This window comes from Artemia sp. Qi Xiang Cuo, chromosome 18, assembly GCF_049724085.1.
Source record: "Artemia sp. Qi Xiang Cuo chromosome 18, ASM4972408v1, whole genome shotgun sequence".
NCBI classification, from domain to species: domain Eukaryota; kingdom Metazoa; phylum Arthropoda; class Branchiopoda; order Anostraca; family Artemiidae; genus Artemia; species Artemia sp. Qi Xiang Cuo.
Window position 1 is genome coordinate 8,597,808 of NC_142811.1, and position 17,527 is coordinate 8,615,334.

The following is a 17,527-nucleotide window of genomic DNA, read 5'->3' on the forward strand; positions in this document are numbered from 1 at the left end:
ACTTTTCTGAGCAGGAAATCCAAAAAATTCAGGCACCTGAACTTAAAATAGATATTCAAATTTTAGGTAGCTGTGATAGTCCATCAGGTACTTTTTCTAATTTAAATCAAGAAATTCCATTTTCAGCGAGCACGCAAGAGACAGTCTATATAAAGCGTGGCTCAAAAGGTAATGCCAATTTATCTATTTCAGACATCTTAGGTAGTCATAACAAAGATAGAAACTCAAACACCACCGCGATCAAGATGGAGCCATTAGAATATACCCCAGTTAGGAACAAGGACAGATCCAGAGCTTTAATTGGGGAGGGGCGGCAGTGTCAAAAGGAGAAAGTGTAACATCACCCCTCCCCCTCTACGGTTTTGTTTAAAATAATGAATTAAGGCCGGGTTTACTATCGATGTAACGTAACGCAACTGGAGATCAACTGGATCACTTTGCCGCTTGCGCATCGAATTCGAGATTGCCACTAAACGTCGATATCCGTTGGCCAATAAGAGGCGACCCCAGTCAAAGGGAATGTAACGCACTCGTTGCCTGTTGCATTTGGTAACTTGTAACATTTCCGATTGCTCTTTGTTACATCAAGGTGTTTTAAGTTTGCAATATAAGTTGAATGGATAATCTAAGCGTCTGGACACCAACATGAAAGGTTCCTATAGAAATAGGACAAAAAATATGTAAAAATCCTCTTTCAAAATACAATCTCCGAGAACTCACCCATTGTTTAAATGACAATATTTGAGAATCAGGGGATTATTTCTAATTTTGTTACCGGTACAGTTGGTAGGTACTCAAAAGCAAAGAAAAAAGTACAAGGGGGACAAAACTTCAGACAAGTTTTGCTGAGGGTAACTTATCCCAATCAAGGTGAAAACCAGACACGGCAAACGATTGGCAGAAGATAAACAGTGCGTTTTGATGCAATGGACAATAAACTCTTGAGCCAGTTTGATTTTTAGTTCGAAGTTTTTCTCTATGGGACTAGAAGAGAACTGAATGAGGTTCAGAATATGATGTAAAGATAAAAAGGACAAATGAGTAAAGGGGGTGATAAATGGTGCTAGTATACCTGGCCCTAGCAGCAGGAAATGCATCTCCCAAAGATTATTACCGCGCAAAGGACCTCGTTGAGGTACGCCAGAAAGGATGGTTGGCCTTATTGTGCCCTGCACCGAGTTCCATGTGTGAGAAAAATAAGTATAACCAGTTCTCATGTCAAGGGAGATGTGAAATATACTAACATAAATATTGACATAGACTTGGCTGAAGAAACCGAGAAGCAAAATTTCCGACTCCCGATTGGTAAAAGGCGACACATGCTTCTTAAATCTTTTTACAGTAGGATGCAAAAGCATCTGACATAAGGAAATATACAACTTCGACCCTTATAATAGATGACAAGTCGGTATCTTCATCATAACTGTAAGTTTTTTCAGTGCCGCTAAATAAGGTAGACATTAGATTGTTGGCAGATGTATTGGCGTGATTGTCAGGATAAATCATATAATGTTGTGTGGCTGCTAGGAAGGAGACAAACTTGGAATTTTTTCAAGTTCGATGATGGAAATCAAATTATTTCATTTGGACGTATGCATTACGCACACTTTATCTGTATCTCTGTCTCCGAGGAGCAGTGATAATTGATACCAACCTTTGCATTCTTACATATACAGGCAAAAGCACTGTCATTGTCCAATCTTCTTCTCTTAGATCTCCACTCCCTTGGGCTTTTCCTAATATCACATAAACGTTTCAGTCTTGCATTTATGACACATACCGTCTTTGAAAAATTTTATTGTGCTGATATGTTTCATTTTTTTTTTATTTCAGAAAACGTTCAATTTTTCAGTCCTTATTTCACATATAATGTACTCAATAGAATAATTTAGGAAGGATTCTTAAAAAATTCGCTTGGGGGAGGCGATCGCCCTCACCGCCTTCCCCTTGCATCCGTGCTTGGTTAGGAAGGCCATCAACGGTGGTAATAAAGTTTCTACTACCTGTAGTAATATTGAGAATAATGATTACAACATTGAAAAGGTTGAAATATTTCATAAAGATGAGCCAAACATTAAGCCAGTAGGCCATACTGCACTTTCAGAAAAAGATGGACAAGCAGCCCCTTCCGAAATTGTAAACGATATCGAAATCCAACAAAAGACTCAGAGTCAAACCAATCTTCTTTTGTATCAGACTCCAGCTGGGACTCCTCCATATCTGTGCATGAAAACCGTTTAATTACTGAAGACAGACCTTGGAAAGATACTCGTTGTGTGAACGGGCAGAAGATGTAGAGGCTAACTATTCTGCGTTTTGCTGTTACTTCTCTTCCAAGATTATTATTCCTTTACTATACTAAATTTTTCCACTGCTAGGTTTTTCTTTTTTGCAAGATTTATATATTATTGCCAATTTTTTGTGAAATGCTTCCTTGTGCAAATTGAAAGTATTAAAGCAGCTTCCATAAAAAGAAGAAGAAAATAAAAAAGCATTTGCCGGCTTTTTACCTGCGGCTCACTCAGGCCCCTCGAAAATGTAGCTTGACACTTCCTCCCTCCGCTCGCTACAGTTGGCAGCTGCTGCAATACAAGCAGGAGCTGCATTACGGCTCAGCTCAGCATGCGCTGCCATGATATCACATTTATTTTGCTCAGACGATGTCGGATTCCGTTTTTTTTTATAGCCAATATCCATGGTTTGATAGCTATTATGCATCTATTTCCATGTTTCTAGCTTGGTTGCTGAACACCACTCTTAAACTGAGTCCCAGCCCCTTCCTTCCCCTTCTCTTAATGCCCGGATTTAAACCCCAGATTTTGCTTGTTTGCACTAATTTTTGTACAATTGTTATACAATTCTGAAAAAGTTATGCCAGCTTTGCCTCTCAGCGAGACTACCTGTCTGTGGCTTTACTCTACTTAGCTCTCCAGTTTTTCATCACTTCCACCTAGTTGATTAATTTGAAAATCAAATATATGCATATGTTGTAATTCTCTGACGATGGGCTTATTCACCCTTGTGGGCTTAAAATGGTTCACACCCTTCCATCGAATGCACATAAGTCGTATGTTACACACAAGGGTCACAAATGCTATAGGTAAACTTCATATTTTGCTTATTTTAATAGTTTTCCCTTTTGAAAAAAATAATTATTTCTATTTTAGAAGGCTTTTGGTGTAATTCTTTCTTCTATTATAGAAGTTTTTATATATGGTATCTGAAAATTATAAAAAACTCAGTGGGAGTAGCAGTGAAAAGTCCCCAGAAAAAAAAGTATAAGATGCCCCCTTTCATTCTAGGCGTTGCAAAATTTAAATTCCGAGGTAAAAAATAATAATTTGCATTTCAAACATATCTGCTCAAGTAGATCCAGCAATCACTTTGCTTCATACAATTTCAAGGAAAAGCCAATCAGAAAGAAGTGCAAATGGAAAATGGCTTTTGAACTAGTGAAAAATAAGGTATTTATGCAAAAAATACATAATTTCACTTAAACGTCATTAAAAGCTTACTATCACCGAGAATTAAACAGTCAAAAGTTAACTGCAATATAAACCACATATGCACACGGGGAGGGGTGTGTGTCAACCAAAAGAATGTTTTTTTTCAAACTCCCTTAATTTCTACACTTTCGTTTTGATTTTGACAACAATGTCCCCCCCCCTGTTCATGCTAGAAAATAAACCTTACAATTAAGAAGAAAATACATACTATTTTAACATTTTCCAACAGTAGGTACAAATTATTTTGCGATAATCAAGAGTTGAGAGCACAATAGTCCTAACTACCCTTTCGTCAAAAGAAAAAAAGAGCGAAAAATAATACCTTACAAAATATTAAACCTTAAGATATAGGCACGATTCACAATTTAGGCTGAAACAGGAAGGGGTTCCAAAGCTAACATCCTTCTTTGGAGGGAGGAGAGGGGGGGGGGCATAACTATTTCTTTTATACCTATCTTAAAGATACTCTTCAAATTTTACTCATACTTTATTTTATATAAAGTTGTCTACTTTAAGAAAGAACGTAGCCACCTATACCTCCTCTGCTACATACCTACATCCTCTGTCTCCATGGAAAAGCAAGAAAATATGCATAAAAACATAATCCTAATAAGTAAAAAATAAAATAAAACAGAGTCAGCTTCCAATAAGCTTTCGAATCTGAGACCATCCCTTCCGAATCCTCCGACCATTCAAAAAGGAGTTCATCGGATTTCTTCTAATTCCCCTTACAAACTTTTTTAGTTAGATTATTTTGCCTTTTTAGTTAGATTATTTTGTTCGGGGAGGGGGGGGTTGGTAGAACCACATTTTATAAAGCAATTCACTGTTTTATTTTTAATGTTTATATTTATTTGAAGGGAACGTAAATTCGGCCAACTGGGCTTGTCAATAGGTCGTTTTGAAAAAAACCATTCATTCATTCAAACCCTCGGGGGGCTTTTCCCGTAGCTTTATACATTCAGTCATATTTAGTAATGATCGAATTGATTTTAGTTATAGAATATGATAAATGGAATAATAACATAACAATAGGATCATTATAAGAAACTGATAGAATATAATAGGATCTAACAGATAATGAATAGATGGATGACAGATAATGGATATAAAAGGATAGAATAACAATAACAAATGAAATGTCAGGTCTATTGTGCTCCCATTTGCAAAAATAGAATATTAACATCAACACAACCATTAAAACACTTAACAGATATGGCTATATCAATATCGCAATTAGCCGAAATGCTAGTTAAGTCTGACTCGATTCAACATTCATAAGCTGTTCTACACTTGCATTGTTATCGCAGCCACTAGCCCCAACATCCATTGCATTATCCCCACAAACTAACTCAGAGCCATCTACGCAGTCCATTTTCACTCGAGGAGATGGCGCTCTAAACGAAGAACTAAACGTTTTCCCTATTTCGAGAGACTTTGGCCTACAAAGGCCCATTGATCTAAATGGATTACTTTGCAAGGAGTCACCACTATCAGGTCCAGGGCTTGAGACGGCACGAGGGCTAGGAGCAGTAAAAGACCCAGGACTAGGAACAGAAAGAGGGCTATCAACGGGCTTGAATGTGTGGATAGATGCAGGAGATGCAGGTGATTCTAATGTATATGGTGATTCTGGAGTCCCAATTGATCCGGAAGAGGTAACTCCTCCTGAACCTGATAAGCAATCTAAGGTACTTCTGAAAGAGAAATTGTAAACACTGATCGCATATCAGATGAAAAAACAAAAGGCTATTAACCTATAAACATTATAAAATAAATACATAATATATATATATATACATATATATATATATATATATATATATATATATATATATATATATATATATATATATATATATATATATATATATATATATATATATATATATATATATATATATATATATATATATAATATATATATATATATATATATAATAATATATATAATATAATATATATATATATATATATACGATTATGATTATTCTATAAAAGCAAAAAATAGCACTAGATAGTCGTAATATTTTTCCAATAGCAGGGTTTTGCAAGAATGGGAAGATTTCTTGTCTTCGTAAAAAGGATTGAAAATACTTTTCATCTGTAAAAACTGAAACATAAACAATATCCTAAAGACAACTAGACCTTCAGAGGAAAGCTATGCCTTCTTGAACTGTTTGATGCCATATGTTTTTAGCTAATTTTTTTTTTGCAGTTTACAGCAAATAGTAAGCAGAAAACTAAATTTTCCTTAAGAAAATATGATTTGTTTAGATTTTTGAAATGAAGTTTGTATTTGATCACTTGAATTATTATTTTCGACGTAACACCTTAAATTAGGTATTGTTTTCTATGACCAACAAATAAACTTTCAAATGGGATAATCCATTCATTTAGACAGTGAAAAAAAAAATACATACTAAGTCCAGATATTTCGATCACACATACAGCGACCGTCATCAGTAGAGATACTAAAATAATACACTTGAAACTAGCATATTTATACACAACAAAATAAATAACTTTTCGGGTCATTCACAAAATAATGAACTTCCAGATTATTAACTAGATAAACTTTGAATGAACTTTGTCATTGAACTTTCTCCGAAAATAATTTTGTCAGCTGTCTAGACCCCTGCCCCCTCTCTTTGAAAATTTTTTGAATTAAAAACAACTTGCAAGTCAACACAGATAAATAGCTTAAGTTCATTTTTTAATTCAGTCTAATTCATGGTTTGTCCCAAGGGTTTTACTTTAAAAGTATCTTCAATAAAAAAAAAAAAAAAAAAAAAAAACTGGCATTTTTGATTCAAAGAATTGTTTGAACAAAATAGAATTAAAAAAATCCACTCGGAGTTAAAATAAACTAATAAACTGAGTGGGACCTTCTCGTATTCACAGAACTGTTGCACTTTTCTCTTTTGACTTAACATTATCAATCGTTTAACAGTTCTAAAAAAAACATTCTCTGGATACAGATAATATTCGAAAATCGTTAGACCTGTCGTTTGAGGGTATGCAACTCACCCAATGTTAGAAATAGCCTCCCTAGATTCCTTGTTCGAGGGTATGCAACTCACCAAAGTTTTGACATAGCCTCCCTAGACCCCTTGTTTGAGGAGATGCAACTTACCCTAGGTTAGACATAGCCATCCCTTTATCAGTGTTCCACACAAAGGGATTTTGATTGGAAGACATAAACCTCTTTGAAGGTGTTAGACAACCATCCGGTGCGTCTAAATCACATTTACGCTTAACAGATCCAAGCTGACTTGCTCGAAGTGCTATTGGACTCATACTTCTTCTGAAAAATAAAGTTAGTCAAGACCTTGCCAATGGACAGTGTTTCCACATTAGCGTTCTGAATTTTCGTAGCATTGGCCAATTTTTTTTTTTTTTTTTTTTTTTTTTTTTTTTTTTTTTTTTTTTTAATGAAACTTGATTTAAAAGCAGAAATTTGAAGAAGTATACCGACCGAAAACTGGTACGTATATTGAATAGGATAGTTTTAGGGTTTTGGTTCGGTTCAGACTGATTCGGTTCAGATGTATTTCCTTTGAAACTGAAATGAAAAATTTCTAAAGTTTGTAATTTGGTTAATTTGAAAGTGCTGATTTTAAGGGAAATTTAAAAGTGATAAAATGTTCCATGGAGGACGTTACTTGCCTAAACTGTAACGTCGTCGAATGAAGGAGCTATGGACGTGATTTTTGTGACTTTTCCACAATTTTGATATGAATGATGAAAAATGAAAAAAAAAATCCGAATAAAGAAGAGATGAATTTTGACTTGAAGATATAACAGTCCTCTAGAGCATCTAAGTACAGTTTTAGGTTTCTGACTGATCCTACGGTTCTTCAGCTCCAAACGGCTTCTAAGTGATCTGCTCTAAGTAGTACTGGGCTCACTCTCCTGCAAGATAGAAATTAGTCGAGATGTAACCCATAGACAGTGTTTCCACGTCAGGACTTTCCTAATCAAATAGTGATTATTCAAGATTGGCACTATTAATCTCATCTGTAGTACCAAGAGCATTGAAAATGAAATGTGATCATTTGAATTAGTTAAGGGGAAACTTGTACAAATATTTATCTCTTAAAAAAAAAAAATAGGAAGAATTGAGCATTTCATTTTTAAGGAAAAACACCGCCATATTGTGCGATTTTTGATAGTAGTGGCAAAAAAATAAACATATGCCACCAAAAAGCTTAAGGAGTTGGTGGCTTTCGGAATCAAGAAACTATTAATGTTCCAAATTTGACGGACGAAAAACATTGCCAATTTAACTAATTATTCTGGTTTATTTACTTTCATGGTAAAAAGTGGCAACAGTGGCCAAAATAAAGTACTACCCAACAAACTTCATAATTTTGAAACGGCTAAAACGAAAATTTCAGAAATGGCAGTTTAAGTTACAAATAGCCCTAAGGTGGGCAATATAAATCTTAACACTTTTGCCAGGAAAACATCAATTAAGGATTTTTCGTTATTAATAGGTCCGTAAAGTATCTTGACCATGAGAATTCAAAAAAATATAAAGAACGATTTATTCTGTTTAGCTCCTAAAAATCGAAATCTGAATGCAACCTAGACTACTTAAGAAAAGAGGAAAAGAGAGATTACTTTCCTATAATTTTGTGGCAAAAGGATGCTTAAATTAAAGGATGATGTATCAATAATGTATTTTCAAAAGCCAATAAAGTTTTACTTCCAAAGTTATTTCAAGAAAAAGACCAATAACCCTGACTTAATAAACCTGATTGTTTCTCAGTGAAATTTAAGCCAGTAAAGAGAACAAAACTTAGATTCCACCTGATTGGTTCTACTCTGTAGAATTCCAAACCAATAAAAAGAACAAAAGTTTTGACCGCAAGATTACTTTGAAAGTAAATTCTCAATTTCTCTGTAGCTTAAGTATAAACCTGTAATTACCTTGTGACTACAGTTTTCCTTGTAGGACTTGGGCTTGGAGTAGGTGAGTACGACACATTTCTGACAGCTATCTGCATACTCGGTGAAAAACATTGTCTTCCGCTCGATCTTGTCGGCGAAGGGTTTGAGTGAAAGGGGGCAAAGGCTCCCCCATTTGGCATAGCTATAGTCAAAGGGTCACCGCCACATGAAGAACCTGGTCTTCGGCAGTCTTTACCTTCATCATCAATCTGTCAATTAGAATAAAGGTGAGTATTTATAACAAACTCGGCGATTTATTCCAGACTATGCTAAAGCAACACATACACTAGCAATACTATTGCTGTCGTGAAATGATGTGCTAATTAGTGAAATGATGTTTGTACAGTCAAAATAAAACGTCAAATATAATAGGTCAAAATATACAATAAACTATATAAATACATAAAGTCAAAATACTATAAGGTCAAAATATAATCGCTAATCTGTTCGTTCATTTGACATTCTAGTATCAACAATTCAGGGACTCACATTCGGGGCAACTTCCAAAAATTATGTTTATTTTGAAGAAAAACAATACAGCCAGGGCGTCGGAAGTAAAAAATGTGAAATATACCCCGACGGAAAAAGGTATCGATGAAAATGGGCCTACCCCCCCCCCCCCCCTAAATCGACCTTGCTGATTCGAAAAATAACAACGGCACATTCGTACGAGGCGGCAAATACCACGAAACTTAGGGTTTCACAACTTGTGTACGGCTCCTTAGTGGACATTGTTGTTCCAGTGAGTCTGATGCGCCTTTTTTCGCAGAAACCCGAGTATCAACGACTAAAGCAGCAGTATCCAAGATGCCCGGAGGCCAAGGAATGTTTTTTCAACCACATCACACTTACTTTTTTATTTACTGTAATGCTAAATCTCAGACAAAAAGCTAGCAAAGCTCTACACAGATGCCATCGCAAACAAAGAGTTTATCAGCCAAAGTATTACGAATTACTTAAAACAGAAATCCGAATAAATGATCACGTGAAAAACCCATCGAATTACTAAGGCAGCCCACTACCCATCGTCCCTTCAAATCAACAACTCCCATGCAGAATTTCTGTAGTCCAGTGATTTTGAGCTTTTAGGACTTGACATAAAATTCAACTTTTGGTAAACTTCTCCATACTGCTGCAGTCCTAGAACAAAAGATGAAACTCAAAATTCCAGAATTTCAATTCAACTGTAGTGAGGTCAATGATTTGCCTTAGCCTAGGCTTCATACTTGACCTCCAAACAATGGAGAGCCGAGAATGTAAACATGAATAATCAACCAAGCTACACAAGGTGCGTTCGGCCCACAAACCACAAGAGTCCAGTTTGTGCTCACTCAGTGATAAAAAACCAGATAGAATATATTAAACACATATACCAGGGAGTTCTCACCGGACAGGAAAAAACAGCGCAAAAGGTAGATTGCAATTTTTCTTACTGCTGAGCAAAAACCATACTAGTGCATGCATGCATCATATCAAAATAAAACGGGTTTATTTCTCCATAATACAGGAAGCGGGGAATTATCGTGACCAAAATAAAAGAAAAGAATATTTCTGAGATTTAGGCGCGCTCGGCTATTTACACGAGTCTGAAATACCTATGAATATTACACCCCTAGATTCTCCAAATCGTCACCTTCAGTTCCCTGCCATCAGAATTGCTTTTCCCAGGAACAGGAAAATTATTTTTCTGAAAAACCGAGAGGTCTCCAAACAAGAGCAAGGTTCCTATTTTCGTGAGGGTTTTTTATTTTCGCCATTGCATCACTTAATTTCGTTCAAGACTATATGTAATAGCAATGTTACCTATCACGAAAATGTCGCTCAACGGGTTAGATATTTAGCACCTACTGACATAAATATCCCGCAAAACGCACCAGATTTCGTGGCTTTTATTGGAAATGCGCACAAGAATTGGTGCCCACGAGAGTAGCCCGCTTCCTGTAGCAAACAGCTAACCTCGGACTATCAACATTAACACACTAAGTACTAAATAAGACACTAGGCATCAACAGCTTTCGGTTTTTAGGCTACTACTTGGATGGTCTCATTTTGACATTGTTAATCTAATACTAACTGAGAAGAAGGTAGGAGGTAAAGCTAATGTAAGGTGGTAGGGTAATGTAACCTATTCGAGTCGAGCAGGTGCTGGCAAAATTGGGTAAGGTATTGACTTGAAAGTCGTTTTCCTCATAATCGCTACCATGTCCTAATTGTTTTAAGTATCATTTGAATTTTATGAGTTTTTAATAGCCGCGTGGTCCAATTTTTTTTTTCTTTCACCAGAGAGATGCCACCCCCAAGCGGTAGTTTGAACGATACAAATACGGATTTATTAATAACATTTTCTCAAATATAAGACAGTATTCAAGAACAGCTGAAACCACTTGTCCCCATAATACAATTGTTTTGTAAAAATTCAGCATTAACAATCAATTTTTTTTTGCTTTTATGCTCTATGGTATAAACAACTAGAAATCAATTTGCAAACACTCCTAATGCAAGACTAAGTGCACTTTAACTTTTATATATTTTTTAGAACCGTTAACTCCTGAGTGTTTCTGATGCTAAGCTGACTTACATACTGTCATACTGTCGTCTTTCTGACAAGCCGAAGCCTGGCCGACTAAAGTTTGTAAAACTGAATCGATTTTCTTATCAATACTCCATTCCATTACTGAGTTTTGTTTGAAACAATACGTAATACCGATGTTGCCAGCAAAATCCCAGTTTGTACAGGCTTCTGGAGAGGCGAGTTTGGGCCCAACTGAAGCCCACGTTCTGCTGCATTGCCTTGATTGCAACCCAATTAGGTGTCCGAACTCTGCTGTAAAATGATTAAAAAAAGCAAGCGATTTTTGATGCTGTGCCTTATCACAGAATTATCACTGACTGAGATAGAAACTTATCGGCTACAGACTACCAGATTGACCAGACTACCATACATTACAAGACATACAGACTACCAGATATTTTATGTCCTACCAGACATAAAATATTGCATCGAAAACCCTTTGCTTTTAGGATTTGTTTTACAGCCAAATTCCGGAACAGATAGGGTTTGCAAGAGTGGCGGATTACTGCAGACATTTTCTTCTGGATCAGGGCTTGGTATAAATTTAGAATTGTAACTCCTGATAAGGAGTTCTTTAAAATGTGTATAATGATCCTAGTTAACCTATTATCCAAGGGGAGAACCTTTATCATCAAGTCTTTCCCCTTTTTTCATTCTTTTCCAACTTAAAAGAAAAAAATGTCAATATTCTCCATGCTAAAACGCAATGCGTAAATCTTTTGAAATTGCCCCTATGAATTGCCAAATGTCTTGACTTTTTAAAAGTGAACTAGAACTTTCAATTTTCCATCAAATGAGCCCTTTCTAATGTTTATACGAGCATCCCTTCTATAAAAGCCATATATGCCCCCAGGGCATAACTTACTACGCCTGCCCCTGTGCCCTGAGGGGTTGTGTCAGCCCCGGAGCTTTTTTATATGATCTTTGAACTACTTTTAACAAAATGATTGTAGATCTTTGAGCTACTCTATCTCAAAGTTTTTATCGGATGTATTTGATGGAAAAAGGGGGGGGGGGGAGAGCTCTAACTGCCCTCCGATCACTTTTGACTCTTAAAAAGGGCGCTAGAACTTTTGATTTCCAATCGAAGGAGTCCCCTCAGAAGTTTGTACGATGACCCTTTCCATATGAAGTGCCTCTGGAAAAAATAAATAAATAATAAAACATTGGAGCCGTATGGCCTCTACTATAGGCAACGCTATAGCGTTGCCTCTGATCTTTATTCTACTGTAATTAGTCTTTAACCGAATATTTAATCAATCTTCACATCTCATTCTAACGATTCTTGTAATATTTCATGACAAGACCACGCCTACCTCTCGTTAAAAACAACAATAGCTAAGAAGTTCATCAATATTAATAGCATTCCCTATTGGTATTTGATCTTCTTCACACAAAGTCGAATAAAATGTATTCCTTTGTAACTCCATTACAAGACGACCTTTTTTCTCCTGTTAGGATATAATTTTTATTAGGTGAATATTACTAACCAATGAAAGGTCTTCCCATGACTGTGACATTTGAATCGCAGATAAGCACTCTCTTTCTTTTGTAACTTCTCGAACTAACACATCAGAACTTTCTTGCTGTCTAAGCTGAACTACTCTAGATGGCGGCTTTCTACTACAGTGACCACCCTGAAAAGAAACAAAAGGCAATGAAAAAATTTAGCTCTGCCAGTGGAAAATTATTTTTTATTTGAAAAATTTAACATATATTTTAGAAATAATTTTTAATTGCTCTGCAACAACTTACATAGCAAAAAACCAAGTCAAGTTCTCGTAAAATAATTTCCCAAAAGTCACTTTAGCGAAAAAGAAAAACAGCTTGCCAGCATACTTGCATTCAATTAACTTTTCGCAATAACAAAACAGGAGAATGCAGACATTATAAAAAGAGTCAAATTATGAAATTTCAACGAGAAAACGGGTGGGGGGGGGGGGATTATGTCTCAATTCCACCAGGTTCATATTTACGAGAGAAGCTCCTGAAATAACGATTGGCTTTACTTCACTCACGTTTTCAAATAGCATTTAGCGATAATACTTCTTTTTTATATAAATTATATATGTTAAACTAAGTGATCTGTCGCAGTTTTTGTTTATACAATGTCACAATTGAGATCAACTTTCGCCATTGTGTAAAATCACATATTTACACTTACTAACGGGTTTAGCTCAAATTACATTATTGCAACTTCGTAGTTTCGTAATGTCAAAATGAACTATTCAAGATTTGTAGTTGATTCTGACTAAAGATTTTGATGAATTTCACTTAACACAGTGATTCCCAACATGAGGTGCAGGCCCCTTCGGTGTGGCATAGTAACATTTTGATGAATTTCACTTAACGCAGTGATTCCCAACATGGGGTGCAGGCTCCTTCTGTGTGGTATAGTAATATTTTGATGAATTTCACTTAACGCAGTGATTCCCAACATGGGGTGCAGGCTCCTTCGGTGTGGCATAGTAATATTTTGATGAATTTCACTTTAAAGCAGTGATTCCCAACATGAGGTGCAGGCCCCTTCAGTGTGGCAGAGTAATATTTTGATGAATTTCACTTAACGCAGTGATTCCCAACATGGGGTGCAGGCCCCTTCGGTGCGGCATAGTAATATTTTGATGAATTTCACTTAACGCAGGGATTCCCAACATGGGGTGCAGGCCCCTTCTGTGTGGCATAGTAATATTTTGATGAATTTCACTCAATGCAGTGATTCCCAACATGGGGGGCAGGCCCCTTCGGTGTGGCATAGTAATATTTTGATGAATTTCACTTAATGCAGTGATTCCCAACATGGGGTGCAGGCCCCTTCTGTGTGGTATAGTAATATTTTGATGAAGTTCACTTAAAGCAGTGTTTCCCAACATGGGGTGCAGGCTCCGTCGGTGTTGCATAGTAATATTTTGATGAATTTCACTTAACGAAGGGTTTCCCAACATGGGGTGCTGGCTCCTTCGGTGCGGCAGAGTAATATTTTGATGGGACTATACTTTAGAGCATTAATTTTTAAAAAAACAACATTTTTCATGTAAATGAAGTCACGTTTATATGCATTTAAAGGGAGAAAAAAAAAACATAATAGTACTGCAAAAGCGTCTTGCATTGTATAAAGATATTTTATACACACAATATTTTTCCTTAGCCTAAAATGGTAATATGTATGGTAATATGGTAATAATGTATGTAAATAAAATGTTAATATGTATGGTAATATAGTGGTGGGTCATGGAAAGGGCGTGCACCTTTTGGCTGACTATACTTTAGAGCATTAATTTTGAAAAACAAGAACATTTTTGATGTAAATGACGTCACGTTTATATGCATTTAAAGAGAGAAAAAAAAACAACATAATAGTACTGCAAAAGCGTCTTGCATTGTATAAAGGTATTTTATACACACAATATTTTTCCTTAGCCTAAAATGGTAATATGTATGGTAATAATGTATGTAAATAAAATGTTAATATGTATGGTAATATAGTGGTGGGTCATGGAAAGGGCGCGCACCTTTTGGCTGACTATACTTTAGAGCATTAATTTTGAAAAACAAGAACATTTTTGATGTAAATGACGTCACGTTTATATGCATTTAAAGAGAGAAAAAAGATACATAATAGTACTGCAATAGCGTCTAACATTATGTAAAGGTATCTTATGCACAGAATATTTTTCGTTAGCATACATATGCCTAGAGGACGACCCAAAAAAACCTCAATTTAATGGCCTTTTAAGCTTCCTTGAGTGAATACATCTAAAATTTTTAATAACAAAATTAATTATCACGAGTATAAGGATTTTAGAAACTCACAGGTGGGGTATGACCCAATAACAGTTGGGAACCACTGAATTTGTGGTTTAAGATTTTAATAAAAACGAAGATTTTAACTGAATTGAAGTCTTTTATAATTGGCACTATTTGGTGCAGCCCCAAAACCTAACTTAAAGCACCAAAGACGATAAACATGAAGCCTAATTATTTGAATATAATAAGGTCTACGTTAGTTAAGTGTAATCTAACATGGAAACACATATATTAAAAAATTAAGTACAAAACGGAAATGCAATTTTTAACTTGAAAAGACCTCCATATGTAGTTTTTGATAATAGCGCTGGCCAATCTAATAAAAAAGAGATGTGGATGAAAAATTAGTGGAAAAAACTAAAAAACTAAAAAACTAAAAAAAAAAAAAAAAAAAAAACATGGCACCGAACAACTTAATAAGATGCAGCTTTTCTCTTAAAATTTAGCTGTATTTGGGATAATGTATGAATTATTATGGACGTAAAGCACTGTCGAATTTAAATAATAAGTTCTGTCAATTTATTTTCACTGCTCAATGTGGCACTTTCTTTTCACTGCTCAATGCGACAATGTGGCAGTTACGAAATTGTACTGCCCTAAAAACTTCACAGGAAGATAATATCTAGAAGATAAGTTTGCAAACCAAGATGAGAATATTGGAAGTTACAGTGATGACAGCGGTCAAATATGGTTCTGAAGCATGTGCGCGCTGAAAAGCAGATGAAGATTTGCCAGAAGTTTTCCAGAGAAATTGCCTATGGATTGTTCTGAGTACCCAGCTCACTAACTGTAATTCAAACAGTAGGCTGTACGAAAAGTTTGGTTTAATCCTGCTTTCTAAGGCTATAATGAGAGAAGCGGTGAGATGGCAAGGTTCTGTGGATGTAGGATGACAGATTGCCGAAAATTGTCCTTTTCGGCCAACCTTCTAGGTCGTCCACGGTTGGGATGGGAGGATGTAATAAAGAAAGATTTAAGGGACATGGATCTTCCCAGGAGGGTGTTAAGAGGGAGGCTTTGAATGGATTGGGAAGGAGTAGGAGCGTGCGGAACTGTGCTTGCCTCAGACGGCTTGGGTGCGGTGACTTGTTAACAGTAGTAGCAGTATGATAACAGCAAAAAAATTTTCTTTAGAAATACGCGGTTGTCAGCTATGAATAGTCCTAAGATGGATCTAGGGGGCAATTGATGTTTTTGTTACCTCAGCGACTTTGATTAATTTGATTAACCTGTTTAAGATTTTTAAGAACCCTGACGATTTTTATGGTTTCCACTATTCAGCGCAGCTGTAAAACCTGATTTTGAAATCCCTTACAACATTTCAGCAGATTCATTAATATCATCAAACATTGTCACATATGAGGCGAATACGAGATTTCCCGAGAAAATTAACAACATGTTACCGATAAAATTATAATTTGGTATATTGTTATCTCGAAACTGCTGTGGTATATTCAATATTATTATGATCGAAAATGCAGTTAAAAGGCTCAAGAATAATAAATCTGCTTGTATCTGCGGCTGAAGCTTTGAACTGATGAAATATGCAAGCCCTACAATGCTCCTGTTCATTCACATCCTGTGCTTCATAATCTGGCAAACTCAGACAATCCCTGAAGATTGGTGGAAGGGTATCATTATCTCTTTATGGATGAGGAAAGGCTCTAGAAGCGACTGCTCGAATTACCGTGGAATAACTGCTGTAAATCACCTGAAAATTATTTTGATGGTCCTAGCTGGATCGATGTCGGAATATTATTCGTAGGATGTGGCGACCAGATCAAGATGCTTTTATGTCGGACAGCTCAACCATCGAACAGATCTTAACGATTCGACAGACAATAGAAAAGTCACAGGATTCCAACGGAAAGCTTCTTGCCTTCGTCAACTTCCGTGCTGGGTTCAGCTCAGTGGACCAAGAAGGTCTTTGGCGGATTCTAGAATCGACCGGCCTCCCTGAGAAATACTGCAGACTCTTTAAAGCTCTACATCATGGTACAGAGAGCTGTGTTCAAGTCAACGGCTGGCATAGCCCGTTTTTCCAAATCGTGACAGGAGTGCATCAAGGATATGCAGTGGCCCCACAGCTCTTCAATACCATCATAGACCACGTTAGCTGCAATCAAGGATATCCAAAGCGTGTTTTGTCACGGGCAGGCGGACCCGTCACCTTTGGCAAAAACCTAACATCAGTCGTTCACCTAAACTGCAGATTTTCAACACCCTCGTCGATTCTGTAAAGCTTTACGGAGCTGAAACATGGCAAGCATCTGCCGCAACCGTAAAGGCCATCGATGTATTGCAGTCGAAGAGCCTGAGATGGATCGAAGGTCTAAGGTGGTTTGATTTCGCGAATAATCGGAAGCAGCTGCAGCTCACCAAGCAGTTTCGGTTTTCTACCCAAGCAACCAAGCGTCCCTTACGAGGGTTTGGACACCTATTTTAAATGCCCCTGCACTTAGGGGAGGCAGACCTAACTCTCCGCCGAGCAGCACCCGGCAGGAGATTTAGATAAAGTAAGTAAAGTAAATTGTTATCTGTTGCATAAATACCATCAATATACATAGTTTCTACTTCGAATAAAAAGAATGTTATGCCACATGGCATGTGTGGCCTCCCTCAAATAAGTTCAATAGAAATGAACATATAGGGTCTAATGATATTTACCTCAGTGTTACAGGAAGAT

The 17,527-nt window shown here is 36.4% G+C and overlaps 1 protein-coding gene across 3 annotated transcripts in view; it reads right to left on the reverse strand.

Moving 5' to 3' along the window:
- Positions 1–1,091: 1,091 nt before the first annotated feature.
- The window catches only part of LOC148941168 (uncharacterized), a 28,759-nt gene continuing 12,323 nt past the window's right edge, over positions 1,092–17,527 (reverse strand). For all 3 annotated transcript variants that reach the window (XM_089104392.1, XM_089104390.1, XM_089104391.1), the window contains exons 4-7: positions 12,525–12,671; positions 8,442–8,671; positions 6,643–6,813; positions 1,092–5,203 (exon numbers count right to left, since the gene is read on the reverse strand). In XM_089104392.1, the coding sequence (XP_088960518.1) occupies positions 4,759–5,203; positions 6,643–6,813; positions 8,442–8,671; positions 12,525–12,671 (993 nt within the window). In that variant the 3' untranslated portion in view covers positions 1,092–4,758. The remainder of the gene's footprint in view (positions 5,204–6,642; positions 6,814–8,441; positions 8,672–12,524; positions 12,672–17,527) is intronic.